Below are 25,365 nucleotides of genomic sequence, written 5' to 3' on the forward strand. Positions count from 1 at the left end.
AATGGGAAACCCCCTATCTCCCTTCTTGTGTGAACTTTTCATGGCCAACTTGGAGACAATCCTGAAGGAGAAAGGACTATTACCAAACCGTTGATGGAGGTTTGTTGACGATATCTTCAGCGTAGTTAAACGGGAAGCCCTTCCACAAATTTTAGATGAGATCAACAGAATTCACAAGGATATCAAATTCACTCACGAGGTAGAAAAAGACGGGAAACTCGCATTGCTCGATCTTCTAGTCATCAGGGAATCGTCATCATCTTCCTCGCTTGAATACGAAATTTACAGGAAACCAACAAAAACCAAAAGAGTTATCCCCTACACGGATAGAAATCTCCTTATACCTTTTGGCAAATTTCTATTTTTGATTATTCATAAAATGTATAAGTCAACTAATAAGCAGACGCCTTGCAAAAAGTTAATGAAGATCATGTGTCAAATGAAATGCATAAGCGGTCACACATACCTTTTATGCATTCTTATAGGACCTATGTGGTTTGTCTTATGGAATGTATAAGGCTGATGTTTGGCAAAAATGTATAAGTGAAACACATGAATAAAATAATTGATTTTCGTTTCGTGTATACTTCCAACCATTCGTTCCAGCAGAAAATGGCCGCCTTTCACCACATGATTCATCGAATGCAAACTCTTCCACTCAGTGATACAGGAAAGGTTAAGGAATTACAGTACATCTTCGAAACAGCAAGACTCAACGGATACAAGTAGACCACAATCCAGGCAATCATCGATAAAAAAGCGAGAATTCTACAAAGGAGATTATTTACAACCCTCACCGCAGCACCTGAACCCTTGAAACGAGTGTCCGTTCCATTTGATCAAGATATTACTTGTAAGCTAAGACCACAGTTAATACAATTCGGATTAGATTTAGTTTTCACCAGTAGACATAACCAGTTGAAATCATTGTTAGGATCCACTAAAGACCCTGTTAATGTTTTAGGTAAAGCAGTTGTATATAAAATAAGCTGTAATCATTGTAACAAAGTATATGTAGGACAAACCAAGAGAACTTTAGCAACTAGATTTAAAGAACATATAGCGGAGGTTAATAAGGCCAAAAAGCAAGAGGAAAAAGGCCTAACATATTATTTTAAATCAAAGGTTACAGAACACATCTGAACATGTGAACAGAGGACCACCAACTATCTACGGAGAAACTGGATGTTGCAGAGAGCCTCGAGATCAACAAACAACGTAATTCAACTTTACTCAACAGGGATCAAGGAAACGGACACACATGGCTTTTCAAGTTACTACCTAGGGCACATCAACTAGTTAGCAGCGGAGTACCTGTTTCTATAGAAAATTAAATTTAAGTTTACCTAGTTTCTAAGTGAAAATGTACCTGTGTTAATATATATTCGGTAAATGCGATGTTTTTCTTCAGTCGAGTATTTTAGCTGCAGATTAGCTTATACAGCCAAAATTTGCCTTATGCAGCTAATTTTTGCCTGTATAAGCTAAGCTGCAGCTAAAATTGTTTGTTGGGAAGACACTGAAGAAGTCTGCACATTGTAGACGAAATACGCGTATCTGTCAAGGATAAGCAAATAAAGTAGTGGAATTAAATGGAAAATACTAATCCTCCTCTCTCTCATTATAAACGCTGTAGGTTTCTTATGGCTTGTTTACGTTTGGAAACAGTTATGCGAGGTAGGCGTAGACGATTGTTCGTATTTGACAGCCACCTCCCCCTCTTGCGCATAACGGATCAATGAAAATGCCACAGTATTTTACATTTAATCGTCCATATACAGTTCCATATGGTTCCAAACGTAAACAAGCCATAAGAAACCTACAGGGTTTGTTTACGTTTGGAACCAATTTCATACATGAATGATCAGTAGGCTGATTTGACAGCGCGTCCCCCCCCCCAGGGTTTTGTTCGCTAGCTTTTGACAGATGGTTTTTTCAATTCAAAATGGAAGTGTAAAAATTTAATGTTGTTTTCGTTAAGCGCTGTCCAGACTGAGCAGTTATAACATGTTATAACAGTTGTCGAATAATTGATCACTTTATAGTACGTTCAGACTAAAGAGTTATAACATGTTATAGCGCTATCTTGATGGTCGTTTCTGTGTTGCAATTATTTGACAACCGTTATAACATGTTATAACCATAGAGGTAACTCTAAGACCAGAAGGTCCCGAAGAAATGTGCTCAACTTTTTAGTTCAGCTGTGGTACGCTCTTCGGTCCCAAGCTAATCGATGCACCCCTTGAAACATAGGAAAATCCACGAGCCCCTCATTTTATCTGTCAAACTTTCATAGCGAATCAAAACAAACATAGTGTAGTACTAGAATTTCGGCTGGAATAGGGCACGTTAATCGATTTGCTTGGGACCAATAGGCTAGTCAAGTAGTGAGCTAATTTAAAATCGTTAGTTTCGTATTGATTGTTGTTATAACTCTCCAGTCTGTACAGCGTTTTAGAGTCGGTGTATAATGAGTCACGCCAAGAGAAAAACAGTTGAACTTACATCACGGTTTTCGAAAGATTATCTTTCTTTTCACTTGGCAACAGGTGACTTCTACATCAATTTCAAATGACTACTAGCGAGCAAAAAAATTGTGGCTGTAGTAAATCTTCAGAACAGTGATTTTGTCAAATTATCATAACAAAAAATCTCGCAAAAAATAGTAGATATTCTCATTACTGATCATTATCAAACGTATCCCATGACAATTTAATGCTCACTGCATGTTTATGATCATTTCTTCGGTTATACTTAATATTTTATTGCAATACCTTTCGTGGACCTTTCATAGCATCGTAATGTTTGTTTACTGTGCACGATACACGGAACCGAAAAATTACCCAAAATTAAGGTCTTTTCACTCATCTCCCATGTTCCGTTCAACTAGCTAATTTTCAGTAATCCGCTTATAGTATTTTACACAGTGGCGTCTCGTCCATATGTGCACCTCGTGCACTGCACAGTCTCGAATTTTCAAAAAGTAAAATTTATATTTCATAAAACTCTCTCAATTAAAACCATTTTTGTCCGCCCTAATTGTTTGTTTCATATGGATAGTAACTGAATTATCCACCACATCACTGGATAGTAGCTGAATTGTTTACCATACTGCTGCTCAACCTCCGTTTTACCCGTCACCGAAAGAAATGTACGTAAAACCAGAAGCGAGGCATAGTTTTCACGTACAGGCCTGGTGTGATTTTACCACGTGCAGACAACACTCTTTTTGGGCTTCTATAGAGCTTTTTGACGTTTAATCGGCGCATACTATTGCACCATTTAAATCGAACAAGTGCGAGCAAGAAGGAAACAGATTAGTGGGAAAACAAATCGTGCATTCATCCATGTGTGCTAAATAGAGAAAGCCGATTAAACGTCAAAAAGGTCTATGGCGAATGAGCGACACAAAACAAGCAAGGAAAATATGCCTTCATTCTACCAAAGCCACCGCATGCTTAGTTCTCCCAGTCTGAGCACTTTTGCTTGTGCACCAGAAACGCTCGTATTTATAACCAGATCAGTTGTATATGTATTGAAGTCCCGTAAGCATAATTGCCGCTGTGTTAGTGTTTATTTTGTGCACTTCTATCTTTGCACAGTTTAAAGAGAAGAGAATAAATTGGCACGTATAGGCAACGTCACATTTGAGTTTCTCTCTGAATTGATTGAATCTTGGAGAGCCGTCATTCGTTGTATACCTACCTACACGCAAACATCGAATTTTTAAATTTTTAAATTTTCTCACTACCATGTCTGCATTTCATTCAGTAGCCTCAGCGCATTGATGGAATATTGTTCATAGCATAGTGCAAAATTAAATAAGAATCATGGAACATTATAGATATTGTTGATGACCTCGTGAAAAGACCGTTTTCCAGAAGATCCATGGAGGACCAAAGTTGGATAACTTGAAAACGACATGTAAAAGGAATGGTAAAATCATAACGCGGAACTTTGTCGAAAATGGACAAGTGGAAATTGTTGGTTGTGTCATGCTCGAGGAAATTGCGCCGGAAGTGGAGCATTTCGAGGAAATCGCAATTGGAGTCAACTCTACGCTACTGCTCAGGAAACGGTTTGTTTAACGATGACAAATATCATAGACATGAGACTTAAAAAGAAAATCAATGTTTATATGCAAGAGTAAGCAAAACTGGTAGCAGAACTGTTTCCCATCATCATTTCGTTTATTTTTTATGCAGGTACCCCAGTCGAAAGATTTGTATCCCATTTTTTTATTATGCATCAAAATTGGCTTCTACTGTTACAGACAAAATATAAATAAAATAGGTGCACAACTAGTGAATTTTCTCACGTGACGCCACTGATTTTAAATTTAACTACGGCAAAAATAGTTACTTACTCGTGAGTATTTTCTATTCAAAATTAAGTTCAATTGACTCAAATTTGAGAATATATCTCATATACTCACTAGTAGCTTATTGAACGATTGTCACGAGGTTGTTATGCAAAACTCAAAATTACCCAAAATGAAGTAAAAAGAACTTAAATTTAGGGTATTTTTTTTTTTTGCTCTGAGTAGGTAGCCGGTTTGCCAGTTCAATCTATGGGAAGGGGAGGTAACTGTCAAATACGAACAATCGTTGCCTACCTCGCATAACTGGTTCCATACGACAACAAAGCCATAAGACACAATGGTTTGTTGATATTTGGAACCAAATACACATATGGAAAATCAATGAGCGTAAACAGGTAAGGCCCAGCAAATTTATCGTCTCTTTCGTGCTCCGGCTGATTAAATGAATGATGGAGTTTGACGTCACACTCCTTCAACCGTTTAAACAGCGGGAGAACGAAAGAGATGACAAACTCACTGAGCCTTAAGTGAACCTTACACGGTTGCTTTTATTGACAATAATTGTATTGTCAATACATTCTATATTGACGTCAATACATCGATATTGACAATGTTTCTGTATTCACATCATCAATATTATTGTCCATAATTCCCCTTCGCGTCAATATATTGAAAAGTGTGGGGTTTGCTTTACTCATTTACATCTCATTGATGGATTTTCACGAGATTTTTTCAGTAGGCCGATTTGATTGCTCACCAGCGTTGCCAGATATACCGATTTTCAAACTTGATACCGATATACAGATAAAGTTTCTCAGAATACCGATTTTTGAGTTTTAATACAGCCGGCGCCGGTGATGTAGTGGTAAGCGTGACTGGGTTCAATCACAGCTGAGGTCGGTGGGATTTTTCTAAGGCATCAACATCTCTGGTCACGTCTTCCTTCAGAAGGGAAGTAAAGCCGTTGGTCCCGGCCCATGTGTGTTGATGAATGCGTGCGATATCCTACGCAGGTGTGGAAGCTGCCTTCCTGCACATTCGATTGCCGTCAATGGATGGCAATCGATGTCCGTCGGTGATTGGCACTAGTTTGCGGAACAGATACCGACGTTAAATAACGAAATAAAGAAGAAGAAGAAGAAAAGTTTTAATACCGATTTTTTTTATTAATAATAAAAATGATTGCTGTCTGACCGCACTGAATTGTCATTGTGAGAGACTTTTATCTTCTTTCATTTCCTCGCGTTTTTTTGTTACCAAGGAGTCGAGAAACAGCTGATGGCTTAATCCAATAATTTCTAGAAATCCGGAAATACTTTTATTGAGTGGAAAAATAGGCCCATAAAAACGTTAATTTTGAACTTCCTGAAATTTCTTTAATCTTGCCTTTGAAGTTTCTTCCAACTTTCCCTAGGAATTTCCGTTCACCTTACCCTGCCCTGTATGTTATTTTCCGATTCCTTCCGGAAAGCTATTTCGACTTCCCTTGGAAGCTTCTTCTGGTTTCGATCGAAAGGTTCTTCCGTCTCCTCCCGTCAGTTTTTTTCAACTGCCCAGGGATTTCAGAAATGCTTCCAGAGTTTTATTGCGGTTCCATTAGTTTCAGGAAAACTTCAGGAACTTTTCAGAAGTTCTGAAACTTCAGAATAGTTCGGACTTTTGGGTAGGTTCCGATAAATTATACACAGTTTCATTAACTTCTGTTCAAATCCGAGAACCCGGAAATCTCAGGAAAGTCCAGCGAACTGCAATGAACGTAAGAAAACTAAATATTTTGGAAACTTCAAAGATATTTAATGGTTTTCAGGATAGTTCCATTTGTTTCAGGAGAATTGAGATAACTTTAGGGAAGCTTTCAGCACATCATGACATATGAATTCAAGAAAATTTCTGAACCTTTAAATGTGATTGTTTATAAGAAAGTTTGAACATACTGAGGTGTAAGCACATATCATCGGTAAGAGACGTGCTCTTAGATTTTTTCGCAAATTTTCTCACACACACGTCTCTTACCGATGATATGTGCTTACCTCTCAGTATGTTCAAACTTTCTTATAAACAATTAAATTGACTGGCAAAGTCGCTAAAAACCGTAAATCAAAACCTTTAAATGAGTTCCGAGAAACTCAGACAATTTCCGAAAACTTCAGTTAAGTTCCGAGAGGTTCATGAAAATTTTGGAAACGTAAGGGAAGTTACATGAACATTAGAAAATTGTGAGAACATTTTAAGGGCAGCTCTGTGTTTTTTATCGGCAGTTTCGAGAACTTTAAAAAAAATAAAAAATCGGGATGTTCAGAGAAGTTAGCAATCAATTTCTTCCAGATATTTTCCCATCTTCTCCTTGCAGTATATTTCGACTGTTCCGTGAGCCCTCTGGCGTCCGACATTTTCCAGAATTTTATTCCAATCTACCGTAGGAAGTTTCTCCCAGTGTATCCTGAACGGTTCTTCCGTCTTCTCCAGGAAGTTCAATTAAATTTCTACCGGATTTATCTATCGAGAAGTTTCTTTCGTCTTCCTCTGGAAGTTTCTCCATATGTCTCTCTCCGTAGGTTTTTTTCCGACTTATTGTAAGGTTTTTCCGAGCTTCTCCTAACTTCCCCTGGAAATCGCTCCTCCGGGATTGGCTTCCGATTTCCAAACTTTTCTGGCTTCTGGATTTTTTTTTTAAAGAATCCAGAAAAATTTGCCAGAAGTTTCTCAATATTTATCTTGGAAGATCCCCATCGGATGTTTTTGTCGACATCTTTTAGTATTGCCTTCAAACTTCCTCCACGAGATCTTCTTTATTCTTACTCTGGAAGTTTTGTTGGTACCATCTCGGGTACCATTAAGAGACTAATTCAAATATTTCCCAAAAATTTCTTCCGACTTACATGGAAAGTACATCCTTCGATTTTAGTCCAAAAGTTTGAAAAAAATTAAAATTAATTAAAATAATGAATACAGATAAATACCGATTTTTTAATCCTTTTTGATACCGACAAGACAATCTGGCAACGGTGCTGCACATCCCGCCCCTGGTGTGTTATTTTCTTTTGCCTGCGGGTGGTGTTAGCCCTTTCATTTTCGTGGTTTTGTTCGCTAGCATTTGACAGATGGTTTTTTCGATGGATACGAAATGGAAGTGTAAAAATTTAAGATTCATTGTGGAGTACACTCAAAATAATGTTTTTGGCAAAAGATGGATTTCATAGGACCACTCTAATGACAAATTTATATAAAATGTGCTAGTACATTTGTTTCAATATTTGGACATTTAGTGTCTTCAAAGAAGTTTTTGTTCTTAAAAATTCCCTTCTTTTGGTGTTTGCAAACGTCAGGGTGGTCCTCAAATTAGGGAATTTTTAAAACTAACTTTTTTGTTTTACAAAATATAAACATGTGTTGTTTAAAAAAGTGTTTTAATGCTAAAAAAAATATTATTTTTGGTTCAAAACTTTTAGAATGCGGCATCACAGAGGTACTACATTTGAATTTGGCTTGATCGAGTGGCGATTTTCTTTTCTTTACACGATAACCGTAAAATACCAAAAAAATAACTACAAAGTAAGCATTTTCGAGGGAGACTGGGACTACCCATAAAATGAGTAAAAATATAACCCATTTGTGAGTCATTGTTGGGTATTTTACTGTTACCGTGTGGATCAAGACGATGAAGTTATGAAGAAGGCAACGCTATTAACTATCTGCACGCTGTATAAACATATAGCCATGATAGAGGGATAGAACATCAATCTCGATCATTATTAACAATGGCCGAAGTTTTGGAAAAATGTGAATGATTGCTCATAACACACAATTATGCAAAGTTTCATGCAAATCGGAGAAGGTCAAGTTTTCATTTGGCGGAGTGAGTGGATGAAATGTCACAGGATGAGTAATTGTAATGCAGTTTACGTGGTACCATTACCGCAAAAGGAAAATATTTACCATAAATGTTGATTCATTACTGACGCATTGCGCCAATCCTGTTATCAGCGCGCAGCGTCCACCAGCGTCTAATTGTAACTATAATCTATTTGTCCAATCTTTCAACAAAACTAACACGCCTTTCTTTCTACTCAATCTACTTGCAGCTTCAGTCCAAACGGTCGGGAGGAACCACCGCGGTGGGCCAGCGCCCTGTGTGCCCTTGGCCTGTTCATCTACCAAAGTCTGGACGCAATCGATGGCAAACAGGCCCGGCGAACCAACTCGTCCACACCGCTGGGTGAGCTGTTCGACCATGGTTGCGATTCGATATCGACCGTGTTCGTGGCCCTGTCGGCGTGCATTTCCGTACAGCTCGGATTCTATCCCCGGTGGATGTTCTTCCAGTGCTTCTGTGCGATGACACTGTTCTACTGTGCCCACTGGCAGACGTACGTGTCCGGTACGCTGCGGTTCGGCAAGATCGACGTCACCGAAGCGCAGTGCACCATCATCGGGATTCACCTGATATCGGCCATCTTCGGACCGTCGATCTGGATGACGAAAGTAAGTGGTTTGGTTTCGGAGATGATGGGTCGAAGGGGTATTTTAAGACGAATGCTAAAATAGAAACTGCCCTTTGATTCGTTGCTTTTAAAAAAAATATTGCTCCAAGCACTGCCCGAGTAATGAGTAGTACCACAACGTGTCCGTTTCCAACTAGAGATGACTCGGTATAATTGAATTTCACCTTCGTCATACTTTTCAAAGATAGAAACATTCGCATTTCATTAACGCCTTTCCGTTACTCAGTAGTGGTGACCATAACAAGAAACAGTGTACAAGCCCTGTGCGGCATAACATTCTCATCGTTGCTTGATTTCCTATTCTAATGGGACTGTTTTATACCGCACAGGGCAGTGTAGCTATCTAGCGATTTACACTCTTGTTCGTTTCGTTTGACTGATAGGATCGACGAAAAAAGTGCAAGCGAGCTACGTAAAAAACGGCTTCCATTTCGGATGGACTATGACCGGGCATCACGCCGCCACATGTAAACAAAAAGAAATCTCACTGTATGGCGATATCACGCCACACATATTTGTTGTTCGCGGACATCGCTGACTATACCTACCTACTATCACCACGTTTGCTCGATTGAGTATGTGAACACGTATGAATGACGGCGCGCGTGTGGTGCCGGTTTAGATTACACAGTTCCGTCTCTTGTGTGATACGTCACGCCATACGGCTTTGTTAGCATAACTTAGTAGTTACTGTCGAATTTTAGATTGCGGTGCATGTTCAGTGTGAATTGAAACTGCTGAAATTGGGCATTTTTGGAGGTGCTGCTGCTGCAGACCCGTTCTTGACCTCGGTCAATGCAAAGCGAATTTGAAAATGAATTTGTTTACTAGGATGCTGCCCAGCAAACAAGCCCTTTATCCCCCAAAAAGCTACCCTTCATGTGATTTTTTTTATGGCATTCCCATTTAAAAACAACTTTTAATGGTTTCAATGACCCTCAATGGTGATTCTGCAATAGTTTCACATTTTCAACAGAACTCTGGCATCAGTGGTGCCAGATAGATTAGAGGTGCTAAACATGATTTACCTCCCCGATACTTTGAGGATGCGCAAGGAATCATTCAAAGGAACTCGCAAATACCGAGGAGTCCCTGGAAGATCCTCGAGTAGTGTCGTGGGACATGTCGGGTCCAATTCCTGGGGAATTAACAAAAAATCGCGCTTCCAATTTCCCGGAAAACAAATCGATGATTATTGGGTGAAAGTTACAAAACATTACAAAAGAAACTTCTAAGGACTGGTACCCTTACTTATGTATTTAGATTAGTATTTCAAGTCTCGCCTTTTTCAAGTACTATTCATAAAATGCGGGACTTGGAATACGAAGGTAAGGGTACCAGTCATTTTTTCAGTGCCAGGTACTCTATTTTATGGGCTGCGCAAGGGAAAACAAGATTATGCTTTTTCGGCGGAAGTTACATTCAGTTTTTCAACGAAACGTTGGACAAAAAATAAAATAGCAGTATTTTGAAAAACCATTCACAACACACATCAATTCCCAGTCGAACCATACCAAGCATTCTTTTTATTGGGCAAAGATTCACAGTTTTGCTAAAATTCGACCATTTTGAATATTATTAAAAAACAAAATGGCGTCCTTGAAATAAATAAAAAAAAAAAAAAACAATGTAACACAGAAGTGGCATTTCTGATCAAAATGACTTCTGAGACAAAGTTGTTGAGAAAAATAATGCCGTTTTGGGAAAAATAAACAAAAGTATGTTTGTTATTTCTAGATAGAACTGGAATTAGGGCGTAACAGCTTTTGTAAACAATTACTTCTCTCGATGATTTCTAGAAAGCCAAGGCTTGCCCACTCAAATCATCGACACCATCGGGTAGAGGAAGACTTCCCCTTCCCGTTGGTTATGTTGGTTTGCGTGGGCGTGCCTTGAGTTTCAAGAAATCATCGAGAGAAGTCATTGTTTACAAGAGCTGTTACGTCATAATTCCAGCTCTATCAAGATTTATTTGAAGTAAACCCAAATCTCAAAATGTCCTTGCGTTGCAATGCTTCTTGTTCTACGGTTTTTGGTTAATTTTAGAGTGTTTATAACATTCCGAGTTTTTTTTAAAGAAAATTTAAAAATCTCACATGGAAATTTTGAGATATTTAGGGTTTTAACATTTTTTTTTTGCATTTCTATTTAAAATAACTAAAACATATTTTTGTATTTTTTTTTCTCAGAAAAACATTATTTTTCTCTACAACTTTGTCTCAGGTGCCATTTCGATCAAAAGTGCAATTTTCGTGCTATACAGGGGTGGACTATACTGGGGTACAAATCAAAAATTTGCGTGGCGAAATAATGTTAGGTTTTAAATGCATATAACATAGACATTTATGGATGGATTTCAATTCATTTCACACCATTTGATTCAGATTGGATACAACATTTGTTTGGTATAAAGATTATAGTAGTTTATCATTAGTAAACTATTGAAAATTGATCAAACTTTTTGGCCGCAATCAACCAATCACGTGCTTGCATGCTATGAATATCGAAAGAACAGAGAGAGAGACGGGTCGATTGCGAGGTTATAAAACAGCTTACTTGTACGTTGTCACATCGTTAGACGTCATACATGACCGATGAGACTAAATCTAAATTGAGTAGGATTTCTCTCAAATAGTAGAACATTTTCTTCGATTTTCCTTGAAAAGAAAATTTGATGCCTTTTAAGTCTTCATCGCCACTGAGAATAACAAAATTGAGTCGAATTTGATTCAACATTGCAAAAAAAAATAGTTACTCAGTGAATGAGTAAATTTGTCCTCGATTTTCCCAGAAGGGTAAACCTGTAAATCTACATATCTAGAAACATCTACAATCTATTTTTGGGAGCAAATTCGTGCATGCATATTTTCTCCTCCGCCCATCGGTGTTAAACTTTGGTGGTTAACTCTCAGCGCACGAGAAAATCAAAACAAACACGATAGTCAGACGCCACACGCTATTTTACGCCAACTTGTTTCTCAGTGTGCCTCACGTGTGCCTGCAGTGCCGAGAGTGTCATCAGACTGATTTTTTTGTTTGTATAATGGTATGTTTGGCAACCCGGTTAATTTGACAGTTCACATGTTTTGTTTGACAATGCAATGGAATCCCATCCCAGATCCTAACTGTCGTGACTCTCGGTTCGTTGCTCCCAAATTCTATCGGAAAAGGACTACACTGAACCTAATTAGCAACGGCCTCAGCCACCAAATCGGAGATTGGAGCGATAACGTTCTCCGAGGGAGGTACTTCCAATTTCCGACAGGACAATAACTTCTACTGGATTGGAGTATGATAAGGACTCGGATTACCCACAGGTGACGGTGGTAAATAGACGAAGCGAGCGTGCTTCATCAGAGGAAACTGGTCCAGATGCTCTTCAGATTCTGATGAACGCTTCCGTGAGGAGTTTCTCCCGAAAGTCATCGACTCAATCAAAGATGCGTCGCCAGCGTTCTAGTGGGAGTTTCAACCGGAATCTGACTTCCCTGGCGGAGGTGGGGTTTAATTTAATGAGAGAAGTATGATGTCTCTGGCAAAAAGCAGTGCCGGCCAGAGAACACCTGTAAAAGCGGGGGCGCTGTCGATGGTAGATAAGCAAACACAGGTGAAGATTGTACCTCCGAACATGGTCCGAGTGATCATCGAAGGCGAATACATCTATGCCAGTTACGATGAGGAAGTAATCATGGAACTGAATGTTGGTTGGCTAATCAACGACCACTGATAAATCTACTACGGCCAGATGGTGGCCTTTGTATGGACATCGATTCCCTTACGACCTTCTGTGCGGCTCGGATTCCATAATCAATTCATACCTCATAGAGTTCGCGAAAGCTGCGTTCGGATCAGTTCTACGAGGATTATTGCAAACATCGCGATGTTGACATGCTTACCGAACTGCTCCAATCGCTCGGTACCATGGAAAACATCGGTCTCTTTACACTTCACTGGGACTTCTTCTCTACCAAGCCTATAAATATTCTATTTCAAGCGCTGGGTTACCAGAGTCGTGTCAACCAACTCACCGATGTCATCTTTCAGGAGCTCACCTTCAAGCCCAACAACTGCCAAATCAACATTTTACAATTCCACTTAACCTCGTTCGGCTGTGATTTCAGCTCCGTCACGAATCGATCTACCAACATCTTCAACGTTCCTTTCACTTCCTCCTTCAGGGTTTCGCTCTCCCCACTAACTCTCTAATCACATTCCGAATTCGCATTATGACCAGTAGCAGTCCCTTCATGGTCATCTTTCAATCAACTTCCGGAACGATGCCACCCCTTTCCCAACTTCGATCAAACTTTTCTGTAACACCAAAGCCTTCCGCACCAGATCCTCGAACAGTTCGTTCGTCTTGAGTGGAGGTTCTCCGATCTCGAAGTCTTCCGCTAGCCACTCCAGCACCATCCAGAAGAATTCCAGTAAGACCCCCAGATTACTGTTGTACTGGGCAACGGTCATCGCCTTGATGACCTCGCTAAACCTAATGTTTTGACAATATGTCCGCTGTGAAGAAATTCACGGTTGAAGTTATGAAATCAAAAATCGGATTGTCTCAACAATGATTATCATTTTGACACATGCACAGAGCAGGCGCAGATATAGTACAGTGTTCCCAATGAAAGTGTACAGGTGTGCCCGTCTGTATTTTTTGGCACACTGTAGGGAGTGACCAACCCCTTGGTTTACCCATAAAGCGGGCAAACCCAGAATTTGAGCAAAGTTTATAATCCAAGCTAGTTAAATTAATTTTGAAACTCATATAAGGATCATATTTACCAATACTTTGGTCCAAACCCCACTCATATTCTTGTTTGTTCTGTTTACAGCCAATCTGGGTGATCTGTTAGTGCAATCTGGGTAAACTGATCTGAGCGTGCATGACTATTTTGATACCAGTTAAGATAGTTTTGCTCTCTACCACCTTCCAGGATTTTCCAGGAAAAACTTCTTGCATATTTCAGGGGAAAAAATCAACGCAACTGCAAACCGCAGCATGCTATCAAAGCTGATAATCTGACGCCAAATGCTCATTTTGCTCAGAATTAATCATATCGTCCGGCCTTTTTCCACAGAGATGGCGCTGTTGCGCTGGTAGGAAGTGATAAAAATCCCCATATAGAAATTTTGAGAAGTGGGAATAACTCGCTTTCGGTTCATATTCAGGTCAAAAAAAGTGAACAACAACCCAAAGAAATTAGTCAGGGACTTTGTCGTTCAATTTTTTCCCGGAAATTATTGTTAAACAAGCTACAATTACATGAAAATGATTTTCCCATACAGTTTTACCTGCTTTACTACCAGTCCCCAGAGAGCCTAAAAATTCAAATTTGGAGAGAAAATTTGCTCTAACTAGTTCAATTTCTCAACATGCCATGTATTTTGATGACACTCTATTTGTGATTTCCCTCTCACAAAACAAGTCTGGTACCTCTATATATGCATTTTGATTAACATCCGAAGTCCCTCCTTTTTTACACATTCTGCACAAAATATACTTTCTGCCCCGCCCCATTCATGGAACGGCTGGAAATTCTGTGAGGGGTGAGTTATTTTGTGTGCAGAATGTGTAAAAGGGAGGAACGGAAAACAGATTCTGAGTAGTTTCCGATAGATGTCACCGCCAACAACAGCAGTGATAGCTGATGGAAAATGAATACAGAAACTTGACAAAATGATTAATTCTAAACGAGTAACCAGTTCCAAATTTACTATGACATCACTGGGTTGCGGTCTTCATCAAAGCTGCTCAGATTGATAAGGCCTATTGGAAGGTGAATAGCTGAGTTCAGAATTCGTCTTCCAGGTGGCACTAATATGCCATTTGTTTTCAAATAATTTGCTTAACTTGACATCTTGACTAGATAGAAGGTTTCTATCTTTGAAAAAGCTGTTCAAGTGAAAGATACTTATTGGATGGTGTGCATCAGACTACTATACCTTTAAACCTCTTATTGCTTTAACTTGCGACCTCGGCTAGATAGGACAAAGTTGTTCTGACGAATAAGACCTATGTGATGATGAACATCTCAGTTCAGAGTTCGATCACCAGGTGACTCTAATGTGAAATTTGACATCCTATTGCTTGCTTTAACTTGACAGTACGACTAGATAGAAGATTGCTGTCCTCAGTAAAGTTGTTCTGAATGACCAGATGATTTGCATTAAAACCACCAATAGTGAAAAATTTAGACCTATGACGGGTAAGTTTCTGAAGGTCATTGAGAAAATTCTTTTGTTGGCCTACGCATTGGAATGGCAATTAGGCAGCTATTTGATACTGGAGAAGACGTTTGAATCCATCAAAGGCTTCAGACAACACACGGCATTCACCCCGATGGCCAATTTGAAGTGAAAACTTCAGTTTAACGATGTTCAAAAGTTCCGTGCGAAGAGCATGGAAATCGGAAGTGGTTATCACGATAGAGGGGACCTTTTCCTTCTTGGAAGTAAGCCGGGAATGTTTAATTTAATTTTACCTGCATGGATCATTCTCATCATCCGTGAGTATATCAAATTGATTTCTCAAATAAATTTCATCAGAAGGGGTGATCAAGAGATTGATCTTTTCTTTTGCGTTTAGGCGCCATTGCGGCAGTAAAACGTTTCTCCATATCGACTTCCAGGCAGATTACTATAAGAAAAGGAAGAGCTTCGAGTGTGTTGGTTTATTTCCTTTAAATTCCGTTATAATTGCTTATCTTTTGACAGATATGCGTATTTCGTCTACTACTTGCAGACTTCATCAGTGCCAAGTACTCAACACCAGTGGTCTTGAGTACTTGGCACTGATGAAGTCTGCAAGTAGTAGACGAAATACGTGTATCTGTCAAAAGATAAGCAAACACGGAATTTAAAGGAAATAAACCAACACACTCAAAGCTCTTCATAAAGGGATTCCGTTAAGAGGTTCGAAAAATTTAAAAGAAGAAATGTATTCAGTACTCAAAATTACCTGGAAATTTTCCACCTTGTTCGACTCTTATTCCTATTCGATCTTTTTTGGACCCTACCCGCAGTAATTCTGTTGGGAGATCGACTTGGAAAATTCCTCTTCGATCCTCATCGAGAATAATTTCATTTATTCTTTAAATCGATTTCCAAGCAGATTACTATTAGCATCCTGAGGATCGAAGAGGAATTGTCCAAGTCGATCTCCAAACAGAATTACCGCGGGTAGGGTCCAAAAAATATTGAATAGGAATTAGAGCCGAACAAGGTGGAAAATTAGCAGGTAATTTTGAGCACTAAAAAGTGCTGTTTAAATTTGTTGCAGCTTTAGGTAGCAGTAACACTTTCTTCAGCAAAAAGCAAATAGATCCGCACGGCAAGAGAATACGATGCGGACTATTCTAGTTAAGTTAATCGAACTGAACTGAGGTTCATTGACCTTCTCTGATGTTCTCGAAAATTCTCATGAAGTTCGCCGCCTAAAGATTTTCCCTGAAAATGGCTGAACTTTCGTAAAGATCCCAAAATATGAATGAAGTTTTCTAAATTTCTCTGGAGTTGCCTGGACTTCCCTGAAATTTCAAGAACTCTTAGAGTTTATCGAAATTTTCCTGGAATTCATGGAGCTGTCCAAAATTTATCGAAACTAATCTTTACAAATCTTTAAACTTCTCGAAATTCTGGATATTCCAGAAGTTATTTGGACTGCGCTTAAGGTGAAAGTTAATGTTTTTCCGTTGATACTGAATCCACACCTGTTCAAACCACACCTAAATTCGAAATGCACCAATACAAGCATTGCAAATTAAAAAATGGGAAGTATTGAAATTGTGAACATATTCGTAAACACAATATTATTGTATATTTATAATAATTCTACTACTGAAATGACAACTTCAATTCCAAGATTCCAAGTTAAGGGTAGTCCTGCTAATGCTCAGAGAAGTCTTACCGTAGTTCAGGGAAGGCCTGCTGAAGTTCAGCGAAGTCCTGATGAAGTTCAGGGAAGCCCTGCCGAAGTTCAGGGAAGTCCCGACAATGTTCAGGGAAGTCTTGCCGAAGTTCAGGGAAGTCCTGTTGAAGTTCTGCGAAAATTGAGAGAAGTTCAGTCGACGTTCTGGGAAGTTCTGCCGAAGCTTAGGGAAGTCCTACCAATGTTCAGGGAAATCCTGCCGAAGAAATTTATTAGATTTTTCGACTGGTGCGTATGGAAATATCTTTTATATGGCTTTTTCATTATAGGGTAATCCAAACAAGGAAATGCAAAACTGACTGTTTGGATTACCCTAGATTGAGAAATACATATAAAAGGAATCTCCTGCCGAAGTTCAGAGAACTCCTGCCGAAGTTCAGAGAAGTTCTACCGAAGTTCAGGGAAGTCCTGCCGAAGTTCAGCGAAGTCCTGCTGAAGTTCAGGGAAGTCCTTTAATTTCAATTCTTGGAAATCAGGGAAGTCCTGATGAAGTTCAGGGAACTCATGCCGAAGTTCAGGGAAGGCCTGCCGAAACTCAGGAAAGTCCTGCTGTAGTTCAGGGAAGGCCTGTCAAAGTTCAGGGAACTCCTGCTGAAGTTCAACGAAGTCCTGCCGAAGTTCAGAGAAGATTGTTCTTCAACCTGGAGCATGCTTACGCACAGATACATGCAAAAGCCAGTTGATTGCTTGGGAAAACGGAATATAATGCTTGGAATTGCGTTACAAAAATGGTTTGCATTGAAATAATGCATTTTACAGGTATGTTGTCTTCGGAGAAAATTTTACTAACAATATTTTGAAACTATCTAAGGGAGTGAAATATGACATTTCGTACGAAATACTTGTGTAACTGATTAGCAAAGTTAGCGATCACTATGATTGTGGTCCTAAAATTGAATTTAGAAAAAGGTTTTCAGAAAATTTGAACAATAAATCAATTTTGTAAAAAATTGCTGGCGATACCAATTTTAGTTCTTTAATTTTAGACGGAAGAGTTTTTGCGATTGAGCGCTGCGTTATTTTGTAAAAAAAATCGAAGAAGTGAGTCATTCTAAACCGATCACCTTAAGATCTCTGAGCTTCTCATGTAGCAATTTCTTAGAACTTCTTAAAAGTTCATGCTCTTTGCCTTTAAATTGTCAACATTGATCTGAAGCTTTTAGATATTCTCTGAAGCTCCGCGATTTTCCTGAAATTCATGGAACTGCTCTAAGTTCTCAGAATAGCCCCACAGTTCACGTTACTTCCATTAAGATATTGAAACTCAAATTACATTTGGGCAATCTCTGTAAAGTTCCTGCAATTATCATGATTTTTTTGAAAAATTTCAATGACATCATTTTGAAAATCTTACGTGATGCAAAATGGGCGAATTTTAGCAAACAATGTGAATCATTGCTTATAACAAACAATTATGCAAAGTTTCATGCAAATTGGAGAAGGTCGTGTTTTTTTCCGATTTGGCTTGGAGCTGCCATTGCACAGTGGTCCAGAATGCAGATTTAGGTGGAATGATATGTTTTGAGCCAGAAATTGAAACTTTAGACTAGAAGTCTCTTCTACAAAGTTGTTCCTTATAGTTAGGCCCTCATTTTTATGACAATGAATTCTAGGGTGGTTCCTATTATCATTAAAATCAATGATCTAACTTTTTTGTTTGAATAAATTAAGGTATACAATCTTCGGCAAAGTTATAGCTGAGCTAATTTTAAGCATGTTTGTTGAACACAACTTTTTTGTATCTCTTAAATTGGCCGATTAAGAGCTATTTTCTTGAATTGAGTTAGGGTGGATGTAAAAAAAAACAGTTGTTTTGCTCTAGCCTTCTTATTTCGAATGTCGCAGCAAAGGTGTTTTCAAATAACTTTTAGATCTTTAGAAGGCGCAAATTTTTGCTGCACAAAGCATGCCAATATCTTTCGCCAATCAAGAGTTATTGACGTTTACATACTAAAAATATGCACTTTTCAAATGTTAATATCTCTGGTTGGGGCAAATAAAAAAAAAAAGTTTTTTAACGGCTTTTGAAAGGGTGTATGTTATTCTCAATAATATGAAAAAAAAATGGAGGTATGTTATTTTTCAAACTCGTATAAAATCAATTTGAGTTTATTCATATTTTTACTATATTTGATATATCTTTTTTATTAGAAGATATACAGACAAGAAAATTCGCTATGTGTTCAACAAAGTTGCTTAAAATTAGCTCAGCTATAACTTTGCCGAAGAATGTTTACCTTAATTTATTCAAACAAAAAGTAAGATATTTGATTTTAATGATAATAGGAACCACCCTAGAATTCATTTTCATAAAAATGAGGGCCTAACTATAAGGAAGAACTTTGTAGAAGAGACTTTTCGTCTAAATTTTCAATTTCAGGCTCAAAACATATCATTCCACTTAAATCTGCATTCTGGACCACTGTGCATTGAGGGGTTACCCCTAAATCATATGATTGAGCCCAAATTTTGCACAGGGTCGTTTTTTGAGGCAATAAACATTTTTAATTTAACAACCGCTGCTTTAATAGCATTCTGATTTTGAAAAAAAAATACAATTATGCCACAGTTGGATAGTTTATATGACAAGTCTTATGCGCTACTTTTATTCCGAACAGCACTGTAGATGGCCTAATGCCTACTTGATGGGTTATGCTCGCTCGCTCGTGCTTATCGACAATTTTCCGTCCGTTTATCTTTGCATGTCTGAGCATTTTCTGCTCACTCTCATTCCTCTTCCATTTACATCATACGCTCACACGGAAGTACTTAAATAATACACTCAACAACACACCCCATAGCAATAATTTTCTTTTTCTTGAAGCAACGATCAAAGGGCAGCTATTCAGCAACTTTAGCATTAAGTGTGATTTAAATGAAAATGAATTTTGGCGCTAAACACGATATCTGCAGATTTACCAACACAATGAAGCACAGCAAAAAACAAAAAACGGTGACCTATATTATCAATCTTATCGCTATCACTTTATTTTGCCGTTTGCGCACCAACCGGCAGCAAACGGGCGGTCAATGTGTCTCTCGCTCGGGTCGGGAATCCAAATGCCTGCCTGTGTGGTGGCCTGGGTCGTGAGGTGGCGTGATTTGTTTTTGCGCCCCTTCTGCTTATAAATATGTGTCTCTTTGTGTGCGTGGTTGTATTGCAGATTATGGCACCTCGCCGTCGTCGTCGTCGTCGTCATCGTCGTCATCGTCATGTGTGTTCTATGACGGACGATTGAGGCGAGGGCTATAGCTTTTTGACGTTTAATCGGTCATACTACTGCACCATTTAAATCGAACGAGTGCTACCAAGAAAACAGATTAGACATACCGTCCATTCATCCATGTGTGCTAGATAGAGAAAGACGATTAGACGTCAAAGAGGTCTATTAATAAAGGAGTACAATTCGCGTCGCTTAGCCAAGTATAAGCTTGCTCCAGGCCAACGAACGGCCATCGATTTCCCTTTCGTTTGTAGTGCAAACGCCTTATCAGCTGTTACCAGCAGGGCTCCTTCCACTCACTTCGCTATAAACAATGTTTTTAATAATTATAAATCAGTTAGATGTCGTAATGAGATTTTGTAAGTTATAAGAAGAGGTATGTGTTTGACACATAAAACCTGTCAATTTCGCTTTCAGAGAGTCACGATATGCGATTTCATGATTCGTGAGCGCTCACTCTGAGTGAACGCTCGTGCATCATAAAATCGCTGATTGTGACTATGTGTCAAGCACATAAGTGCTTTACACCGTCTTCTTGCAACTAACAATATAAACATATCAAGTATAATGGCTAATGATTTCACAATACCGAAAAAGAAAACATGTTTTTATCGAACCCTGACTGCTGCAAGGCGTGCATTTCATTCGCAAGGTCCGCACACAAGGTTCCGCAAAGAGGGAAATGGATAGTTACACATTCTAGTTTACAGTTAGCTTTGCCTGAGTTTTTAGTTTCGTTCTAGTTCAGTGAGTAACCGTTATGGATCCGTTTAGTGACCATCTCCCACAACCAAATAATCGCTAGACACAAAGACAGTCATGAACCGCTTGCAACGCCATCATTTGAATGCAACCTGTAACATCTCATGTATCTTCATTATTCTCTTCCGCGCTCCTTTTTTGTTGCTTTCATCCCAACGTCTACTACAACCACCCTCTGTTTCCCGTACAAACCCCCCCACCCCCTCTCCACCCACCCCCGTTTTGCTATCGCAAATTATAGATCTTCGGAAACTTTGAACTCTGGTACTCGATGTCCGTAATGACGGTCGTCTGCGGCAGCTGGTCGCTGATGCACTTCTTCGCAGTGATACGAGCCGGCGGCGTCGGCAAAAACGGATCCACCGTAGCCGTAAGTTGTTCTGAATTCGATTTCTCGGTATACTGTAGCTTCTTCTCCTAATACCCATTCGACAAACCAAACCCCTACCCACCTCTCGCTCTCTCTCTCTATATTTCATCTGCTCCCCGCCGAAAAGCTATTACCCAACAAATACCAACCATCATCTCTGCTACACAAATTACCGATACAAACAAATTACAATCCAATTCGTGCTAACTACCTGTTCCACTAAAAGAAACCGCCGAAACTGACGACGGTGATGTGTTGAAGGTGTGAAGCCCTCGCCCCTTGCCTGCTCAAAAAGAGACGGATAACCTCCCCCACACATTCTCATTAGGTACTGTTATGTGACTAATATTGCTAGGCTCCGGTCTGGTCGGTTTCATCCGTAGAGATCCTGAATATTGCTTGCGAATGAATGTCTGCTGTTGACTGTGTTTGTGTGGCTGATAGGTTAGTCTGATCCCAAGTAACATGGCAGGTTTTATCGAGGTTTTAAAGCATTCTAAAGGTATATTCAGATCTGAGCGTACATTAGCGGAGTGGAGCAAAATTTGCGTTGGAATGAGATAGACAACTAGTACTTTTCTCCCTCTCGTACCTTCGCAAAATCTCGCTTCGCGCGTGAAATATCGCTCAGATCTGAATACACCTTAAAAGTGCAGAACCTTCATAAAATCATAATGGTTACCTGGGATCCCCCCTCAGACATTCGGAAGGAACTTTAAAACCTTTTGCAGGTTAGAAATCCGTCCAAGCCTTTAGAGTCCGCATGCGAATGTTCCTATCCTCTACTCTGTGTTTGTTTATCATTTTAGCGTGATAAGGCAACCAACAACGGGATGGGCCGGGATCGATAAATTATGCATGTTTTGTGTGGGTTCGTTGTAAGGTTCAACAGGTCAGCATGGATGGAACATACCTACACTACCGTGAAGATGTTTGCAGATATCACTTTTGGATTTTGTTCTACTTTATTCTGGATGAGCACTAGGGCGGGCCAACTTTACAACTCCCTGCTCCCCGCTGCCCGAGCAAAGTCTGAGATCAAATTGAAATCTAAATTTGATGTTGTTATTTCGCTGATATTGATTACTCCGGTTGCTGTCGTTTTTGGTCGTTTTAACGGTTAAAATATTACAATTGAGAGCAAACAAATATTCCTGTGACATCACATTGAAAATTATTTCTGCTATCAGTGAGAGCAAACTGAAAACTAAATTTGATATCTATTTTTCCTGTTGATAACAAAACAAGTATTCAATTTGATGTTATGCTAAGGCAATGAAAACAAACCCACAACAACATATTTTTGAAGAGCAAATGTACAGCAAAATGAAAACAAAATTTGGTATCAAATTTGTCAATGTGTAAACTGAAATCAAATTATGATTTCAGTTTCGCAATTCACAAATTTGATACCAAATTTTGTTTTCATTTTGCAGTACATTTGCTCTTTAAAAATATGTTGTTGCGGGTTTGTTTTCATTGCCTTAGCATAACATCAAATTGAATACTTGTTTTGTTATCAACAGGAAAAAATTATATCACATTTAGTTTTCAGTTTGCTCTCACTGATAGCAGAAATAGTTTTGAATGTGATGTCACAGGAAGATTTGTTTGCTCTCAATTGCGATATTTTAACCGTTAAAACGACCAAAACGACAGCAATATGAGTAATCATTATCAGCGAAATCACAACATCAAATTTAGATTTCCATTTGATCTCAGACTTTGCTCGGGAAATTTGTCAATTGCGTAAACTGAAATCAAATTATGATTTCAGTTTGATGTTGATATCAAAAGTTGATTTCAATTTGCTGTCATTTTGATGCTGGACTTTGCTTGGGTGCTCTTTCGATAGATATGCATGTCCTCAACAACTGTGCCAAATTGAAAAAATGTTGTGATCTGGATTTCCGGGAGTTGGAAAAATTTGTGAAATTATTCAGTTGCTTGTCAAAATTTCAAAAACTGCTCAATGTTTACCAAAACAAACATTGAAAAAACTATGCAATCCAAAGTTGTCGAAGATTGCAATTTTTGAAAAATTCGATTTTTTGGACCATCCTAACATGGAAATGGTCACCCTTATAAAAAAAAAAAAAAATACGGGTTTAATATTTTGCGCTACGGATCAAAACTACCTATTTTTACGAAATTCTGAGAACCACTATATCGTTTTGCTGTGTAATGGCAGTAAATCATTAATTTGAGAACCACCCTAAAAACGTCCAAAAAGAAGGTACTTTCACGCTGAAAAAGCTCTAACCTCTAAAACCTTAGACCAAAGCACTAGGACTTTTGTTTCGCTAAATGTCCATCACAGTGGTTCAGGCATTGTTTATATATTACTAAGCAGTAGACTGATGCAACATTTGAAATTTTTGCTCCACAGTGCTCAATCAGTTACAAATCGGGTCCTGATTAACTTCCTAAAATTTAAGCTCATTTGGTTAGAAACTGAATTGGCACAAACCATTTGAAGTTTATATGGAGATTACTATGGGAAAACCAAACTTTGTGTTCATTGCCTTCTAGCCTTTTTCCACATTGCACTGCCAAAATGTTCCACAGATATTCTTATGGGAAATTCTCTCAGCTACAACTTTGCAGGAGATCGTTTTCCAGCCAAACTTCAAATTAAACATTGATCAATTGTTGAAGAGATTGACGATCTTATGGCATGATCAAGCAGCTGTTTTGTATGGCAACACTGTATTGTGCAGTGTGACATAGTAGCCATGATTTTTGTGCTCTATTCTACGCTACAAAAACACCAATGCACACTGCACAGTGGTCCAGCATGCAGATTTAGGTGGAATGATATGTAATGAGCCTAAAATTGAAACTTTAGACTAAAAGTCTCTTGTACAAAGTTGTTCCTTATAGTTAGGCCCTCATTTTCATGACAATGAATTCTAGGGTGGCTCTTATTATCATTAAAATCGAAAGTCTAACTTTTTTGGTTGAATAAATTAAGGATACATTCTTTGACAAAGTTATAGCTGAGCTAATTTCAAGCAACTTTGTTAAAGGCGACTTTTTTTGTATCTCTTAAATTGGCCGATTTAGAGCTATTTTCTTAAATTGAGTTAGGGTGGCTCTAAAAAAACAGTTATTTTGCTCTAGTTTTCTTATTTCAAATTTCTCAGTAAATGTGTCTCCAAGTAACTTTTAGATCTTTAGAAGGCGCAAATTTTTGCTGCAGAAAACTTGTCATTATCTTTCGTCATTATCTTTTGTTTCAATATTTGGACATTTAGTGTCTTCGAAGAAGTTTTTGTTCTTGAAAATTCCCTTCTTTTGGTGTTTGCAAACGTCAGGGTGGTCCTCAAATTAGGGAATTTTTAAAACTTTAAACTAAAGTTTAAATTTCAGGTTCAAAACATATAATTCCACCTAAATCTGCATTCTGGACCACTGTGTACTGGGCCATAAATTCAATCTAGCGGAGCAAAATTAATAACTCCGAAACAAAGCATTTCCGTGACTTGGTGTCTTCGGTAAAGTTTCTCATCATAATAAGGACCATCTATTTACATAAAAATAGTTCAAAACTCTGCCGCAAAGATGGCGCCACAATCTAACTTCTTTCTCTGACGTTTTGGAGACTTGATGTCTTCGGCAAAGCTATTTACTTTGACAAAATGAACAACTTTTTGAAGACATAAAATTTCCACAGCCTACTGGTTCCGAGTTATATGGAGTTAAAGAAAAAATGTCGAAAATATTGTTTTTTCTTTCTGTTTCGGTTGTTTTGCTGACAACCATATAATGTTATATTTTTCTCTTATACAAATGCATATAATTAAAATTTTGTGAAGAAACATACTGGTTGAAGCTTCAAATTTTAAAGATTTTGTTGAAAAACCAAAAAAAAAAACACTAATTTTTTAACTTTAATATCTCCCAAAGCGCAAAAAATCGCAACCTGACATTTTCAGCAAAAATTAAGCAATACTCGATAAACAAAATATCAAAATTTGAGATAGGTGTATTTTGGTGTTTTTGAGATTTTATCATTTTAGTGGAGCATGTATTTTTTTCTACACCTTTTTTTAATGTATTGAAATGGCGTTTTGAAGACTTGACGACCTGGGCAAAGTTGTTTATCTTGATAAAATGAACAACTCTTCTGAAGAAGTGTTTTGATTTTAAATATATTAATTAAATGTTTATAATTCGAAAACAGTAGGATGTGGAGTTTTGACTTCTTGAGAATAGTTGTTTATTTTATCAAGATAAACAACTTTGCCAAAGTC

General features: G+C 38.4%; 1 protein-coding gene across 7 annotated transcripts in view; it reads left to right on the forward strand.

Moving 5' to 3' along the window:
* bbc (choline/ethanolaminephosphotransferase 1 bbc) overlaps positions 1–25,365 on the forward strand; it is a 101,583-nt gene that overhangs the window by 33,635 nt on the left and 42,583 nt on the right. For 6 of the 7 annotated variants that reach the window (XM_065227417.1, XM_065227428.1, XM_065227377.1 and 3 more), the window contains exon 2: positions 8,404–8,803. In XM_065227417.1, coding sequence (XP_065083489.1) covers positions 8,404–8,803 — 400 coding nt within the window. Of the gene's footprint in view, positions 1–8,403; positions 8,804–20,980; positions 21,110–25,365 lie in introns of all 7 variants that reach the window. The other variant, XM_065227392.1, reaches the window with a different exon arrangement.

The sequence above is a fragment of the Ochlerotatus camptorhynchus genome, unplaced genomic scaffold, assembly GCF_037179485.1.
Source record: "Ochlerotatus camptorhynchus isolate MF236.1 unplaced genomic scaffold, CSIRO-AGI_Acam_v1.1 ptg000022l, whole genome shotgun sequence".
NCBI lineage: Eukaryota > Metazoa > Arthropoda > Insecta > Diptera > Culicidae > Ochlerotatus > Ochlerotatus camptorhynchus.